Source organism: Chelonoidis abingdonii, chromosome 1 (assembly GCF_003597395.2).
Source record: "Chelonoidis abingdonii isolate Lonesome George chromosome 1, CheloAbing_2.0, whole genome shotgun sequence".
NCBI lineage: Eukaryota > Metazoa > Chordata > Testudines > Testudinidae > Chelonoidis > Chelonoidis abingdonii.
In genome coordinates this window covers 10,921,205-10,936,782 of record NC_133769.1, presented here as the reverse complement: position 1 = coordinate 10,936,782, position 15,578 = coordinate 10,921,205, and the positions used below count along the sequence as shown (strand labels likewise).

The 15,578-nt window shown below is 56.7% G+C and overlaps 1 protein-coding gene across 1 annotated transcript; it reads right to left on the bottom strand.

Moving 5' to 3' along the window:
- Positions 1-11,150: 11,150 nt before the first annotated feature.
- On the bottom strand, positions 11,151-14,651 carry LRRC4 (leucine rich repeat containing 4). Its single transcript, XM_032778362.2, has one exon. The coding sequence runs from the start codon at positions 13,542-13,544 to the stop codon at positions 11,607-11,609; it is 1,938 nt and encodes a 645-aa protein (XP_032634253.1). The 5' UTR covers positions 13,545-14,651; the 3' UTR covers positions 11,151-11,606.
- Between the last annotated feature and the right edge of the window lie 927 nt (positions 14,652-15,578).

The following is a 15,578-nucleotide window of genomic DNA, read 5'->3' as shown; positions in this document are numbered from 1 at the left end:
TCCCTATCTCTGTCCTTCTCATTATTTAATCCTCATTCCATCCATCTGGTCTTGCATGTCTTCACCCACTGCAGCCCTTCCTGCAGCATGAGCAGCCTGCTGTTTGTAACCTTCACGGGCAGCTCCCTAGTGGCCAGTGCTTCAGCCTGGCTGGCTTTGGAGTTGGGAGGCTGGGGACATTCTGAGCAGCTCCCTCATTTGTTGCCCAAGGATGGAGAGGTTCGTGTTCCTTGGACGATTTCACAGCTACTGGAAGCTGTGCTTCATAGCTCCTTGAGGGCAGCCTTGCCATCTGTGCCTCGCAGCCCAGAGAGCCTCTGGCATGTGTTAGACATCAGGAGAGCCCTGGAGAGCTACCTGAGCCCGGGGCGGGGCCAGGATCCCCTCCACATGCATCTGCGATTGCCGCCCTGGGGCAATAAGCAAAACGCAAGGAGTTGTCAGCGTCTGTCCAGAGCCCCTGCATGCTGGCAGGTGACACCCAGGACTCTCCCAGTAGTCTCTGATACATCCTTTGGCACCAGCGTCCTGTGCCCATGCCACCGATATGGCTTGGCTGCATGGCTCATATGGCCTCCATGCCCTTACTCTGCTCATCCTTGAGCTGTGGGATCCCCAGCTCAGAGAGTGGGGATTTGCCTTGCTGTCCGCTCAGCGTTCCCTGTCCCCCAGCCTGCTTACCGCTCCGACCCTCCCGAATCGGTGTTGGGGTGGCGGATCCCTAGGGTCAGAGGGACTGTTCCGCCCCTTGGGGTCCTTGTCTGGGGTATTCCCCGAACATGACACGCCTGTACTCCGCCCCCATGTTGGGATCAGTGGAGCTGTGTCTGGTGGTCACAGCCAGCATTAGGAAGCCAGGTCTGGCACACACAGCACTGCCACAGAGAGCTCACAGCCAGGACAGATGGAGCAGGGTGCAAGGAAGCAAAGAGACTTGTCCAAGGTCACTCAGCTGGTCGGTGGCAGAGCCAGGAATTGAATGTAGGTTTCCTAAGCCAGCGCTTTCCCTGCTGCTGCCGGCTGAGCCCCTGAGATCCAAAGCTGCAGCTACCCCAGCCCAGTCTGCAAAAGGCTCAAAGAGAAATTGATCCAGCAAGGCCAAATAGCCCGTAAAAGGAAATGCTGGTGGAAAAGAGCTGGCCGGATAAGTCTCTTTCCCCCGTGCCCCCAAATTCCAAGTCTTTTGGGGAGGAGGTAAGATTTACTGGCCATGTTAAAGCAGGGATGTTGATGCTGCTGGAATGGCTGGAGAACAGCCTGCCCTGTAGCAAGGCCATTTTCTTTGGGGAAAAGACAGCCTGGCTCTGATTTCAGCTGCTCTTGCCAACTTGCCCCTCAGAGGAGCGAGAGCTCAGGGAAACCCGTGTCAGCAGAAGGCTCCGGCTGCTGTGAGCTGGGCTGCTGCAGCGGTTCAGGGTCTCTGAAGAGTAACTGTCTAGGGGAAGAAAAGAGGGGTTGGGACAGCGGAAAGGCCAATGAAGAAAAGGGGTGTGTGTGCAGTGCTCCCTCCCCTCCATCAACTTCCGTGATGGCTGTGAGCCTAAGGAGGGTTGTCACACACACACACGCACGCACACTCGCTCGCTCGCTCGCTCTCTCTCTCTCTCCCTCCACCTGCTGCCATAGAAGGGGAACAGAAACTAAGCAGTGCAAATCAATCTGACTAATGAAAGCTTTGCTGTGGTTCTGTGAGGCTCACTGGCCAGGGGCCACAGAAGGGCCACTGCCCGATTCCTTGGGCTAATGTAAATGTGGAGTAATTCTCCTGACTCCAAGAGGGTCACTGGAGTGAGCGAGCTCAGAATCTGGCATGGGACGGGCACCCTGCGCATGTGCCAGCGTCCCGCTGAGATTAGGGGCTGGGCTGCAGGAAGGTTCAGGGGCGTGTGCGTGTGTATATTTGCACGCTTGTAGAGCCCAGAGCTGCGCTGAGTGTGACATGCTTGCACATGCGCACGGTCCATCCACCAGCTCTTGCTCCAAATCATCATGTCACAAGCAGTGGAGTCCAGTGGGAGATCACAGAGACTGATGCTAATAGAACGGAGAACGTATTGTTCCGGCTCTTTTACATACAAATAGCCTGCATTGGGTCCCGCCTTTGTGGGTGTTTCCTTTAACCCCAGCACTGGCCGCTCAGCTGGTAGCACTGGTAGCCTGCTCTCTGGCTGGGAACAGCGTAAGCGTTCTCTTGACATCATTCAGTTCTCTAGGGCGAGCGGGGAGGGGAGTTGTTGGGATGCCAGATGGGGTGGGAGGGTGCCCACCTAGCAGGGAGATCAGAGCCTTGCTGGGAGAAGTGGAAACCAAATACCTTCTAATTTTCCTAGTCTGGCAGGAGGAGGAGGATGTATTTTTAAAATATTGTCTCTGGCTGGCTGCTGACTCACCAGCCAGGTGAAGCGAGCAAACCTGTGACTAACCCAGCACTAACTAATTTTGGGGAAGGATCACGTTCCGATTGACAACAGCCCTGTAGCAGTTGGTTGTGCTGGAAGAGGATAAATGGCTTGTGGTTTTATAGTCGTATTGCACTCTTGGAAACAGGATCTTCTAATCCGTGTGTGTCGTACTTCACCACTGCAGATCTCACACACCCACGCACTAGTGTACACAAAGATCTGTGCAATATCTCGATGCATTTTAAATATTGAACTCTATCACTGTCAGGTACAGAGCTGTAGGCCAGCTACAGTATAGAACAGGGACATCCCATAGACACAATGGATGTAACTGGGCATTATCTGTGTCGCATGCTGAGAATACACATGCAGAATAGGGGCATTGAACTCTGTACACTGTAAAACCATGAACCATTTATATATACATACGAATATGTGCCACACAGGTTATAGGGGTGTGTGTGTGCGAGTGTGCATGTATGTGTGTGTGTATATGCAAAAACTGGAGACTAAATTGAATCATTCTAGTGTGAAGTACGGACTTGTAGTCCTTTAAACTCCACCATCATTGGCTGGATTTGCTACCACCTCTGATGACTGGGGACACACTCATATGCGCCTGGTGTATCTTTTGTGGGTTACAGGAAAACTACCATGGAATATGAAAGGATTCTGAACACTTTTTTTTTTAATTAAATGCATCTTTTTTGTCCCTCATTGCAACCCCTGGGCACCTCTTCGAAGTATACCCCCCCGCCCCGGGTGGACTAGGGAGAACCTCAGAAGGGTGCGTTGCCAGTCGGCGGCTGCTGCTACTTGAAAACTCATGCAAGCTTCTGCAAAAACATCCGCAGCAACGAAGCCAAAAATATTGCAGCAGTAAATAATTACTGTTTAAACCCCAGGCGGAGTTTCTGTGGGAACGTCTGACCCGCCAGCCAGAACAACCCGGGCGCTTTGGCATGGCTTGTCCGTGTTTGGGGATGTCCCCAGAGGAAGGCATCTGATGCTGCTTAGAACGGGTCAGAGCAGCGAGCGCTCGTCCCATGCGTACGCTGCTGGTCCATTGAAGGAAATTTCTCCAAAATCAAGGCCAGACTCCTTAATGCAAGTTCTCCTGTGACAGAACCATCATTACTGGCTGCATGGGGTCACCCTAATCCTGTCCCCCTCCCCTCTGCAGACTGAGCTGGGCCCAATTGGGAAGCCTTTCTGAGGGGAAAAGTGACCGAAGGCAAGGAAGGATTCCTGTCGCTCAGTTGCATTGAAAAGGTGTGATGGAGTAGGGACTGTCTGGTGTGGGGAACGGGAAAGCAGTGGGATGTCTGTAGGTGAGGACAGGTAGTCAGGTTGAATGTGAGCCGGCAGGGGGCGAGGGGTGAGCTGCTGGGCAGAGGAGAAGGAAACAAAGGGTTTGAGTTCGGGCCGGAGGAGGAGAGGCAGGACAGTTTGGGTTTGGCTATGGGGAGGAATTCAAGGGGATCCCTAGCTGGGATCCAAGCACCCTGAACCCCCAGAAGGACTCAGTGGCAGGGGTCCGGACTGTGCCTGCAAGCTCTGCTGTAACTGTGTTTCTTGCTGTCCAATAAACCTTCTGTTTTTTACTGGCTGGATAAAAGTCACTGTGGGTCCCAGGAAGAGGGGTGCAGGGCCAGACTCCGTGACAAAAGGCAATTGGCACATTTTAAGGGTGTAAGGGAACTGTCTTAGCCTGAGCTCCTGCATAACACAGCCAGAGGATTTCACCCAGGGATGCCGGCACTGGAGGGAAGGATTTTGCTTCTGCAAAGCATGATTTGACTCGGAAAAGTCACTGGTGCCGTCTCCTCATCAGATTCCAGGCTTGTGTCACACTGATGCCATAACAAATTTGCTTGGTTTCAGAGTATACAACTGCTTGTTTTTCCCCTAGCTGCCAGCCTTGCGGCTTCAGCCTGGGCTGTAGGAGGCAAGCTGTGATCTTTCCTGTTCAAGCATCATCACCGGTGGTAAAGAATTCTGCTAGCCAAATTCAGCCCTTGATGACATCTGTGGAACTCCATTGTCTGCAGTGGAGGCTGCAGGAGCTTGGCCGAAGCCCTGCGATTGGCATGTCTGGATGATGCTCGAAGAGGTGCAGACTTCAGCTCCCCTTTGGCTGTAGTGGGAGTAAAAAGGGGTGACAAGTGTCATTAAGGGCACCCGCTGGCGGGTCTGAATCCCCCCCGGGAGCAGATCTGCTGAGCTTAGTTATTTGTCAGTCAGGTCACCCTGGAAAACTAGCTGCTTGTCCTAGTGCTCTCCATTGGGGCTACCCCACCTAGCCCTTCACAGAGCAGGCCCAGGGTGAGGCTGGGCTTGTGTGTCCCATGGGGACTCCCAACAGTCACGCTGCCCAGTTCTCATGGCACTGAAAGCCAGAATCACGCGGGAATCTGCCCTGACGCACGCCCTAGCCCTCGGCACAAGAAATGCAGCCTCAGCCTGGAATGGCTAGGAGAGGAAGGGGGTCCCAAGGCCCCAGCAGCCTTGACAGCCTCCCACCTCACCGGGAGCAAAGCATCCTCTGTCCCAACCAGCTTCCTGCTGGAAGGTGCCAGCAGCGTGGTGGGAGACACCCCTGCCAACGCCATCCCAGAACGGGGAGGCTGCGGCACCGGGGGGGGATTTCTCGGCGCTGTTCTGACATTTACTTCTTTTGAAAGTGCATCTTTGTTAGTAAATATTTGCCTTTTGTGGGTATTGCAGCTAATTAAATACCTGGTGCTGTGATTTGCGGGGGTGGGAGGGAAGGGGTGCGACAGGCCTCGCCCGTGACTCATTGAGAGAGTCCAGAGCTGGGGAACCCACCTAACCTGGCTGTTGTGCTGCCCCTGAGAGCCAGGAGTTCTAATCCCGCTGACACCTTGGACAAGTCACTTCCCCTTCCCCGTGGCCCGTCTCAGTTGCGGGCAGGAGCTAGCAGTTATACAGCATTTATAGCAAAGCCTGGTGCAGTGCCACTGAAAAGTCTCTCAAATCCTGTCGGTTTTCGGGAGAGAATCCAGCGTCGTTCTAGGTCAGTGTAAGCCTGCGCCAGTGTCATTGTGCCATTGGTTCAGACACAGCACAGCCTGCATCATGGCAGGGGATTGGCCCTTGCGTCCCTCTAACCCCGTGGGTCTGTGATCGTCTGAGGAACTCGCCAGGTCTTTTTACCCTGGGGTGCCTGGCCTGTGGGTTTTGGGAATCGGCGCAGTTCTGAGTTGGCTTCCGGGCCTGTGGGGGGGGTCTCTGTGGTTGGCATGTGTGGTGCCGGGTATGCCTGGAGCCGAAGTGGGTGTGTCTGAGGGGTTGTGATGGAGGAGTATTCAAAGCAGCTTTGACAAGGACTCCTGGGCGCGGTGTTAGGGTCTTGCACCGTCTGCCAGCAGCACTAACCGCAACTCCTAGGCATTGTTCTAAAACAATGCACAGGGCCTGGCCCGGCGAGACCTCCGCGCCCCCAAGCGATGCGCAGAGGGAGCTGCCTTCCCAAGCTCCTCTAATGCACCCCGAGCATGGTCTGAGCAAGAGCTGCCCTGGGAGGTTGTAGCTCCATCCGCCGTCCCTGGGCCCCTTGCAGCCCCCTTCCCTGGAGACCGGACTGCAGGGCCTGGCTCCCCATCTCACGGAGTCCTGTACTGCAGGCCATGGCTGCTATGGCCGAGGAATAGCTCAGATTCCTCTGCCTGTCCCGTCTCCTCCCTCCCCACCTTCTCCGTGTGATCCACGAGTTGCCCCCTCGGTAGGGGGTTCTGCTGGATGGCGCGGGGGGTCCTGGCCATTACGGAAGCTGTTCCCACCCCTCTGTGGCTGTTGGCCATGTCCCTGCGTCTCCCCCTGGACGCCTGGCTCTTCGGGATTCCTTCGACAAACAAGCTGGGGTGTTTGTCGAAGGGGGTGCCGGGGTGGGCCCAGCCCTGGAGTCATAAAACCATTCCAGCGCCTGCCTGTCTGAGAAAACAATGGCAAAGGCTTCTGCCCAGAATCCCCTGCAAAGATTGCCCCGCTCTCCATCCCCGTACACCTCCCCGCTGGCTTCTCTTCCTGGCCTCGGCCTGGGCTGTTGGCTGATCTGCCGTGTCTCTGCAGCCCCCGAATAAACTGCCTCCCATAGCCTTAATCGTTACTGAACGATATTCAGGGAGCAAAGTTTGGCAGAGCTCGGGGAGAAAGGGAAGCAAACGGGCTCTCTGCTGCCTCTAGCAGCTGTAGCGTTCAACCGCAGCCATGCTCTCAGCTGCAGCTCACCCCCGGCCAAAAGCTCTCCCCTCGCCGGAGCGCTGAGCCGCAGAGCCGGGTTCCTGAGGAGAGGAGGCTGGTTTCGCTCTCCCTCTGAAGTCAGTTTTTTGCTAGAAGCAAGAACGTTATTTGCTTTGGTATTTTAATTTAAAACCCAAATTAAAACTAAGCGCTTAACTAAAACCACTGTGTGGCTCCAGCCCGATCCCTGCCTGTCTGGGTTTGGGGGAGATAGTCCCCCCGGATAGGAGGGAGGAGCGCACAGCGCAGGAAGAGCCCGGAGCACAGACCCAGTTCGTGGCAGAGCTGGAGCAGAGACCCGAACGAAGTGGTGCAGCGTTTTCATTAACCGATCAGCCGGAGTGATAGAAGCCGTCCCGGAAGATAAAATCAGACACATGTTTTGACAGAAACACTCCCAGTTTCCACAAAATAAATAAATAACCCGACTAAATTAAATGTACAGAACCCCAGCAAGACACTCCCACCACTTCTCCTGCGGGCGCTGGCCGAGTCGGACTCATTGGAGCGTTTGGCTCTGCAAGGTGCAGAGGCCGTGAGTGGTTTGGGGTCTCTGCAGCCCGGGGCAGGGAGGTTAATGACCTTCCTGCCTTTGCTGCAGGATCACAGGGTCCTGGCAGCCCCAAGACACAGCCTGCCCTGCTCGCTTCCAGGACAGTCTTCTCCTGCCTGGCCCAGGCCTCTGTCCTGAGAATCAGAACTTGGGACGCGGCCTGGCAGACTCCTGCCACAGAGCCAAAACCAACCGGCATACTCCCCAGATCCATGACCCCGAAATGCTGGGGGGTGGGGGAATGCTTAGCAATTTGTTCTTTAATTCTAGGGAACGGGGCGGGAACCGGTCTGTGCTAAGCCCAGTGCCATCCTGTCTCAGGGCCATGAGTCCTCGCCCTCACCCCTGGGGTACGGCAGGCGGGTTCTCCTGCGGACTGAGCCTTGCCCCCCAGCAGACATTCGGTGAGAAGTCTCGTTGGGGTATCAGTGCCCTGTGCCCCTGCCTGCAGGAGGAGACGCCCAGAGATTGCCTGGCTGTGCTTCCGCCAAGCGGCAAAGGGGGGGCCTGTTTGTCAGGAGATTGGAAGTGACCCGCCCCCTCCTCCAGAGCACCCTGGGGAGGGGGGGTCCCTCTCGCTCCGCTGGGTCTGGGGGGTTGACAGGGCTGCTTGTTGATTTGGGGTTTAGCTCATGGCTCCTCCTGGATGTGGTGTCTTGACAAAAGTTGTGTGTAGGTCAGGGAGGCAGGATCCCACTGGGTACAGCCAGCCAGTGCCCTGTTTCTGGGGGTTGCGATGCCCAAGCCCCTGGCAGGGTGTGGTGGACTTGTGTTCTTTGGCTGCCATTGTCGTCTGGCTGGGCTCCCCTCCCTGCGCGTCCCAGGATGCGTGGGGACAGGTTTAACTTTCTCTGGACCAGGATCAGCACTAATGATTCCTCTGCCCATCAGTGATGGGGAAGTTCTCTGGTGGTGGTGGCTGCATGGTGGGATGAGGGTGCTCGGCAAGCTGTTCCTTGCCGCTGCCGGCCTGGCCCGTGGCCCTACGGGGAGTTTGGGCAGGGGGCTGGCTCGCTGGGAGGGCCAGGGTCGGATCAGGGCAGGGCCTACCCCGGAGGTGAGGCCTGCCTTTGGTTAGCCTGTTGTGTCTCGTTCACACACCAGCCCAGCCCCACGCATGGCAGCCTGCAGCACGCGCCCTCCCCTGGAACAAGCTAGCGAGTGATTCATTCATGGATTTAGCCCCTCTCTCGTTTAATGACGAATTAATATTTTACAGCAGAGGAACCTATAAATCACAGCGTTAACTGCCTCGTCTGTGCCTGCCTGGGGAACTGGCCCCTGTCCTTCCCCCCCCATCCCGGGCGCCCCACAGAACGGCCAGTGGACACAGGCCTTTCCAGCCCCCGTGTGTGGGTCACGCCCGGCTGGCAGGAGTCCCTGGGAAAGAACTGTCCCTTCAGCCGGCAGCTCTGTCTGGCTTGTGCACATTGCGGAGCTGGCATCGGTTGGCACAAAGAAAGTGACCAGGGCGGGGGGAGCTTGCGCCTTACATCCCATTCTCAGAGTCTGGAGGGCGTTGGCCCATCGTGGTTGGGAAAGATTTGGTGACCCTTTATGGTAACTAAAGCGGGTCGCTTTAAAAGCCTCCGTCGTGTTGCAGGGGCAGATGCAGAAATTTCACTCAGCAGCCGTCTCCCAGAGACCATCCCCTGGCGTGAGGACAAGAGGAAATCCTCTGCGGCTGGAGGGTCCAGCATCCCAGAGCCGGCTCAGGCCTCTGGGGCAGCAGAGCATGGGGGAGGGCAGCTGAGAAATGGGCTAATGCAGGATCCCGCAACATTGGCCAGGACCAATTACAGCTTCTCGTGGCAGGGCCATCCCCCCCCCTCCCCCCAGGGCTAATGGGCTTTGTCCCTCTGCGCTTCCTTCCAGCCCCCCACGTCCCCCTCCCAGCTGCTTTTCAAATGGCCTGTGCTCCCTGGGAGAATTTCCTTTCAGTGCAATTTCTCTGCTGGCCGAGTCTATTGAGGTGCAGCACTCAAGCTGACTAATGGACCCGCGCAATGGCGGTCTGCTCTGGCTTTTGCTGAGGGGGTCGCCCCGCAATCAGCCGGGTGGCCTCCCCTGCCCCGCGGACTCCTTTCGTAACTTCTAATCAGTCCGGTGCTGACAGCCAGGCGCTTTCCCTGTGGTGGGGGTCGGCCTGGTTCAGAGGCTCCGGTTCAGGGAGCAGGACCCGAGCAAGGGAGGCCGCCGGCTGGCCCTGCGCCAGGTTGGCCTTTTTCTTCTTTTTAATATGATCCTGCCAGTCCTTGTGCAGTTTAATTCCTACATGCAAACTAGCCATGCCAGGGGCTTTCAGCATCTGCAGCTTAACATGTGAGGCTGGGGAGAGAGCCCTGGCTGCCTTGTCTGTCCTTCCATCCAGGCACCTGTCTGGCTCCCCTGCGCCCACCCACTTGCTCCACGACTTCCCCCTCTCTGACACCAGTATGCTAATGCACCTTAGCCTTGCTAGGCCACCAGGCTCCCAGGCAGGAAGCCAGCCCTCCGGCACCATGAACTTGGGAGTGTAAATAGCATGCAGAGAGTGGGTAATCCAATACCCTGCACTGGAGAGAACTCCTGGGAATCCCGAGCAAGCATTAATTGCGAGGGGAAGGGGGCGGGGAGCTGGGTTATTGCTTGCGGGGAGCGGCTTGATGAGGTTGCAGTTAGTTCTCCCCTCTCCTTTGGCAACTCAGTAGGGCTGGTTGTTCCCCATGCACCCACTCGCACCAGGGCCCTGTGCCAGCCGGGAAGCTCTCGGACTCGGCTGCGGCTGCCGGCGCTCAGTGATTTTATTTCATTTGAGGAGAGGCTCCAGCCAGCTTGGAAAATGTTCAATGCTTTTTTTAAATGAACCTCTTCGGTTTCTCTCCCCTGCTCCCACTTTATTTTATTTTGGCTTTTCTGACCAGTACCAGGTCAAAACCCTTTGGGTTTGATTCTGTTTGATTCCCACCTCGGGCCAGCGGGTCAATTTAATCCTTTAGGGACGTGTCATTAAAAATGTGAACAATGTTTATTAAAATACAAAAATACACTTGTTTCTCAGAGTACAGGCCGATTGTTCTGGAGTCACTCTGTCTGTTCTGACCCTTAGATTTGAATCCTTTCACTTTATTTGTTAAAAGCTCAGCTCAGAAAGGAAAGAAGTTCCGCTGGAAATGGGCTCGGCCTCCCTCAGCGTTTCCCTGTTCCCCAGACACCTTCCACAAGTTGGTTTTGGGGGTGAATGTGCCAGGGAGGAGAGCCTTTTCCCCCTTCCATGGTTTGCAAGATGCTCACATGAGCAAGAGACACTCTCTCAATCTGACGATTCCCCCATGCGTAATCTGGTTGCATTTCTATAAACAAGTGAGAGTATTTCTGCCTTGCAGCAGCTCCCGTTTGATTTGCTCCTGCCCCCACCAGGTGACAGATATCTTAAAGAGCCCTCGATTGATTGGGGAACCCCAGCAGTTGGGGAGGGGAGAAAAACTTCAGCTCTTGCCACCTTAATAAAGATGGTAAAAAAATCCTAAAATTGGAGCATAGTCTACAGTCATCTGTCAGCTCTCCCACATCATAGCCACACACACGCAGCGCACAAGGCTGCTAGGATGTCCTCTAGCCAACCTGACCTAACCTTCCCTTGCTCCCTTCCCTCCTGGGAAAGTCAAAGGCGCACACACATGGTCCCTGTGCGCAGCAGGTTAAACTGAACTGCAGGAATCTGGTGCAGTGTGGAAGCATTTGACTGAGAGTGACGCCAATTTCTCTCTCTCTTTCACTGCTCCGTTGGGATATGTGATCCCTACAGAGCCGGCACACGCACAGCCCTGCTGAAATACATGGCAAACGTTGGCTTTTTTTTCTTTAATACAGATATATATTTAGCCCCATGGTCTCTCCATCTCCCTCTCCCCCCCCCCCCCCCCACCCCACAAAAAAACCATTATTGCATTTGTAACATTTTGGCACAGTACAAATTCTTGGGGCGCTTTTTCCTTCTTTTTTTAAATAAGATAAATCTGCAAATATCGACGTTGGGCTTTCAGAAAAGATGGTTATAGAAACGGGTTTGTGTCCCGCATTCTGTGGAACAGCGCCTAAGAGCTGATCCTTCCTCCCCCGCTCCCTGCCTGGCCCTTCGCTCGGTGTGTTCCCAGCCTCGCGCCAGAAAGTCAGTCTGGCCTCGGTTTTGTTTTAGGTTCTGATCCCCCCCACCCCTTTTGCTTTAAATAGAACTTGCAAGTTAGAAAATAGGTTTTTTAATTTTAATATAATCTGCTTCTCTTATCAGCCCATAGATTTAATATATAAGCATATACAAGAAAAAAAGTCTCTCCCCCACTCTGTACAAAAGTTGCTGACTTGTTTTGTTTTGTGCATTCTATTGCATGTATAATTTCTGAAAAAAGTCATATTTGAGTTTCCTGTACTTTGTCCTTGGTGTGGGTCTGAATTATATAAGGTTCAGAGATAGTGGTTACCGTGGGGTGTAGCGAATTCCCCAGGCTGTTTTCTGTCCAGTGGGCCCCATGTGACGGTTTGTAGGTGTTGTAGTTAATATGGTCATGAATTGTAGGCAGCACAACTGCCCCCTCACCTGATACACTGGGCGGAGCCGCTGGTGCCGCTGGCAGATCCTCGTCCACCTGAATGATCTCCACGGTCCGGGCGGCCGTCACCGTGCTGCGTTGCTGGTGCCGCTTGCGAAGTTTGTAAAAGACAATCAGCATGGCCGCTGCCAGCAACGTCACCGCCACGAAGCAGCCGATGATGATTTTAGTGGTCTTCATCACCTCGTCCAGGCTGGTCTGCATTTTGTCATTAGTGTCCGCAGTGGGCACCGCCATCTGCTTGGGCGTTTTGGTGGTCTGGATCAGCACTGTCGTGGTGGTGGTGTATGCCGGCTGGTACCCTGTCGAAGTTGTTGGCACTGGTTTAGTGAATTTTGGGGAGATGTCTTCGGGGGAGATCTCTGTGGTTTCCACCGTGACAGTGGTGAAGAAGCTGTAGTTGGAAGTGTTGAGCTCGGCCGTGCTCACGTTGAGGTAGGCCGAGGCATTGGAGTTCCCTGCCACATTGGTGACCATGCACGTATAAACCCCGGTGTCCGTTAGCAAAACATGGGAAAAGTTCAAGGTCCCATCATTGAGGACGGATATCCGTGGGTGGTTGGACGCGTGGCTCAGAACGGTCCCGTTAGGCAGCAGCCACCTCACGGAGGACATGGAGGGAGTTCGGCACTTGAGCTCCGCCACTCGTCCTTCAGAGATGTTTAGATCCATGGGGGCGTCCATGATAAAGGGCGCAGAGCACTGGAAGGAGGTCTGGTCCACCTCCACCAGAAACTTGCCCCTCATGTGCATCGGGGCGTGGCAGCGCCCGCAGCAGGTGGAGTTGGTGGGGATGTACTCCCGCAGCCACCAGGAGAGCCACAGGATGTCGCAGTCGCAGCTCCAGGGGTTGTGGTGCAAGTGCAACTCCACCAGGTATCTCAGGGGGGCAAAAAGGTCGTGTGGCAACGAGGTCAGGTTATTGTGGGCCAGGTTGAGCTCCACCAGCGAGGTGAGGTCGTCGAACGCGTTCCGCTCAATCAGGCTGATCTGGGAGTTCATAATCCACAACTTCTTGAGAGACTTTAACCCATGGAAAGATCCTGGCTTGATGTCAGGGAAGTTATTCCCCGACATCTCCAGTTCCTCCAGCCCCACGAGGGGCGTGAGGTTCGGCATGTCTTTAATGTTACACATCCCAAGATTAAGGTACTTCAGGTTGTATAATCCCTCAAAAGCCCCCTCAGAAATATACTCCAGCTTCTTCAGCTCACCCAGGTCCAAGCGCATGAGGGACGGGACCCGGTTGAAGGCGTATGAAGGGATGCTCTCAATGGGGTTGTTCCTGAGCCACAGCTCCCGCAGCTTGGACAAGTACTCAAAGGCCCCGCTTGGGATGACGGTCAGCCAGTTGTCAAACAATTCCAGGGTGTTGAGACTGGCCAGCCCATTGAAAGCACCCACCTCAATCTGGCGGATGGAGTTCCTGCCCAGCTGCAAGACCTCTAAGTGGTGCAGGTGCCGGAAGGTGTCCGCTTGGATCAGCTGGATGTTGTTCTCCATGAGGTTGAGATAGCGGGTGTTGGAAGGGATGCCCTGAGGGACCTCTGCCAGGCCGCGGCGCGTGCACACCACCTTGCTGAACTGGTTACTGCAGGAACAGACGGAGGGGCAGTTCGGGGCTCCAGCCCAGGCAGCTGCTGCAGACAGAATCCACACCTGCGCCGTGAGGTAGACGACCGAGAGCAGGGCAGCATTCCAGGTGTGGTGCAGAGTTGCCTGCCACAAGAGCTTCATGATGTGGCACGTTCATAATTCACCATTGTCCGGGATTTGGCACAGAAAGGAGAAGGGGCCCTATTCCCTTGGCTTAAACCAGCTATTCGTTCCTCTTTCCAGCTAACAAAGGGGGGGGGGGAGCTGGGGGGAGTCAAGGGAAAATGGGGTTAAAAAAAAAGAAGCAAAGCAAAAGCCCCCCCCCCTTCCCCCCAGCCAAGCCCCCTGCTCTGTAATTGGCACCTGCCTGGGGAGGAAGGGGTCTGTGAGCTGCTCTTTAAGCTCTCGCCACAGGATGCTGCTCCATCCCCCCCTTCCCCTCTCCGGTGCAGCTTTGAATGAACAAAGGGGAGGAAGGGGGAGGGGGGAAGGGGAAAGGGGGTGAAAGACAAAATGGCTCCTAGTAAATCCAAAGCAGGAGCCGGGAAAGCAGCGTGGAAGGAGCCCGGCTGGAGGTGAGGCCCGCTTGGCTAGGCAGGTGCATAGTTGCCTTCTGCCCCGGGGAGCAATGCTGCCAGCGCTTTGCAAATTTGTCCTTGGCTCCGAGCGCAGGCTGCTGCTCGCAGCTGCTGGGGCTGCTGCTCCATCGCTGGAGCATGCACCCTGCCCCCCCCCCACCCCCGCCGGGAACAGCCAGACAAGGAACCAAAGAGAATCACTCTCTCTGCTCGCTGCCCCTTTGCCAGTCTCTTCCTCCGCTCCGTGCTCGCTCCCCTCCCCTCGGGGGGCTCTGCTGGGGCTCGCCGGAGGCTAGTGGTCACTGCACGCCCCCCCTCCCTCTGTGTGCAGGGCTGCGGTGCCTTGCCCGGCTGCAGCCTCCTCGCACTTTGCGGCGACCCGGCAGCTTCTCGGGGGAAGGGGGCACGCGGCCGTGTGGAGGGGGGGCCGCTCTGAAGTGCTGCTGTCCTGCTGAGGGGAGCGCGCCAGCGTTAGCGCCGAGCCTGAGCTTCGGCGCAGGATGGGCAGGGCAGGCGGCTCCCCTCCTGTGGCCCCGGCCGGCTCCCCCACGGCTCTGAGGTAGTGAGTTGTGGCGCCAGCCTTCCGGTGCCGTTAACGTCTTTGTTGCCCGTCAACTGCGGTGGCGGCGGGAGGAGGCGGAGGAGGCGCAGCAGCGGCACAAACGGCAGCAGCAGCAGTAGCGGCGGCGTGAGCCACACCGGAGCCCGGTAACATCTTCCCTTCCTAGCCGTGCCGGCGGCAGCCCTCTCCCCTGGCACCCGGGCTCCCCGCGGTGGTGCTGGTGCAGGCGGCAGCCGCGCAGGCTGCTCTCTCATCCTTTTGTCCTTCAGTGGGAACGTGAATGTACTGCTGACGCATCGTGTGCTGGGCAGAGCAGGAGCGTGATGCAGGGCTCGCAGCCTCCCCCTCCTCTGCTTCCCTCCAGGGGTTAACGGCCAGGCTGCCTTCGCTCGCTCCGTGCAAGGAGGGCCAGGGAGCCGGGGCGCGAGGAGCCGCTTCGGTCCGTGCTGCTGCAGGAGGAGGCAGGGTGGCCGCGGACGGGGCGCCGGCGACCCCCGCTCCCCCGGCTCTCAGGGTAGAGGCCCAGCGATGCCCTGCCGAGGGCAGAGCGGGCTGCTGTCCGGGGGCCTGCGTGGGGGCCCGGGTGAGGGGGCGGCGCAGGGACAGAGGCAGGCAGCACTGAGCAGCTCAGACCGTTCCTCTGCCTCCCCCACGTGCTCCGTCCCCGCCCCCGGGTTTCCCAGGTGTCCTCATTCCACGAAGAGGGGAGTGCGGCTGGGCAGCCTGGGGCTGGGGTAGAACGGCCGTGTCCCAGGGCTCGGGGGGTGGGGGATGTCTGAACTGAGTTGACCCATACCCTGAGGGGTGGCTGGAGCTGCACCATCCTGTGACCGCGGTGGGAGGAGGGATGTTGGGCATCGCCCTGTCCTGTGACCCGGGTGTGTGTGTCTGGAGTCCCCCTGTCCCGTGACCCTCAGGGATAGTTGTGGGGTCGCCCCATCCCTTGTCTCTGGGGGGTGGGTGTCTGCAGTCACCCCGTCCCTTGACCCCAGGATGGGCAGGGGGTGTCTGGAGTCATCCCCATGACCCCAAAGA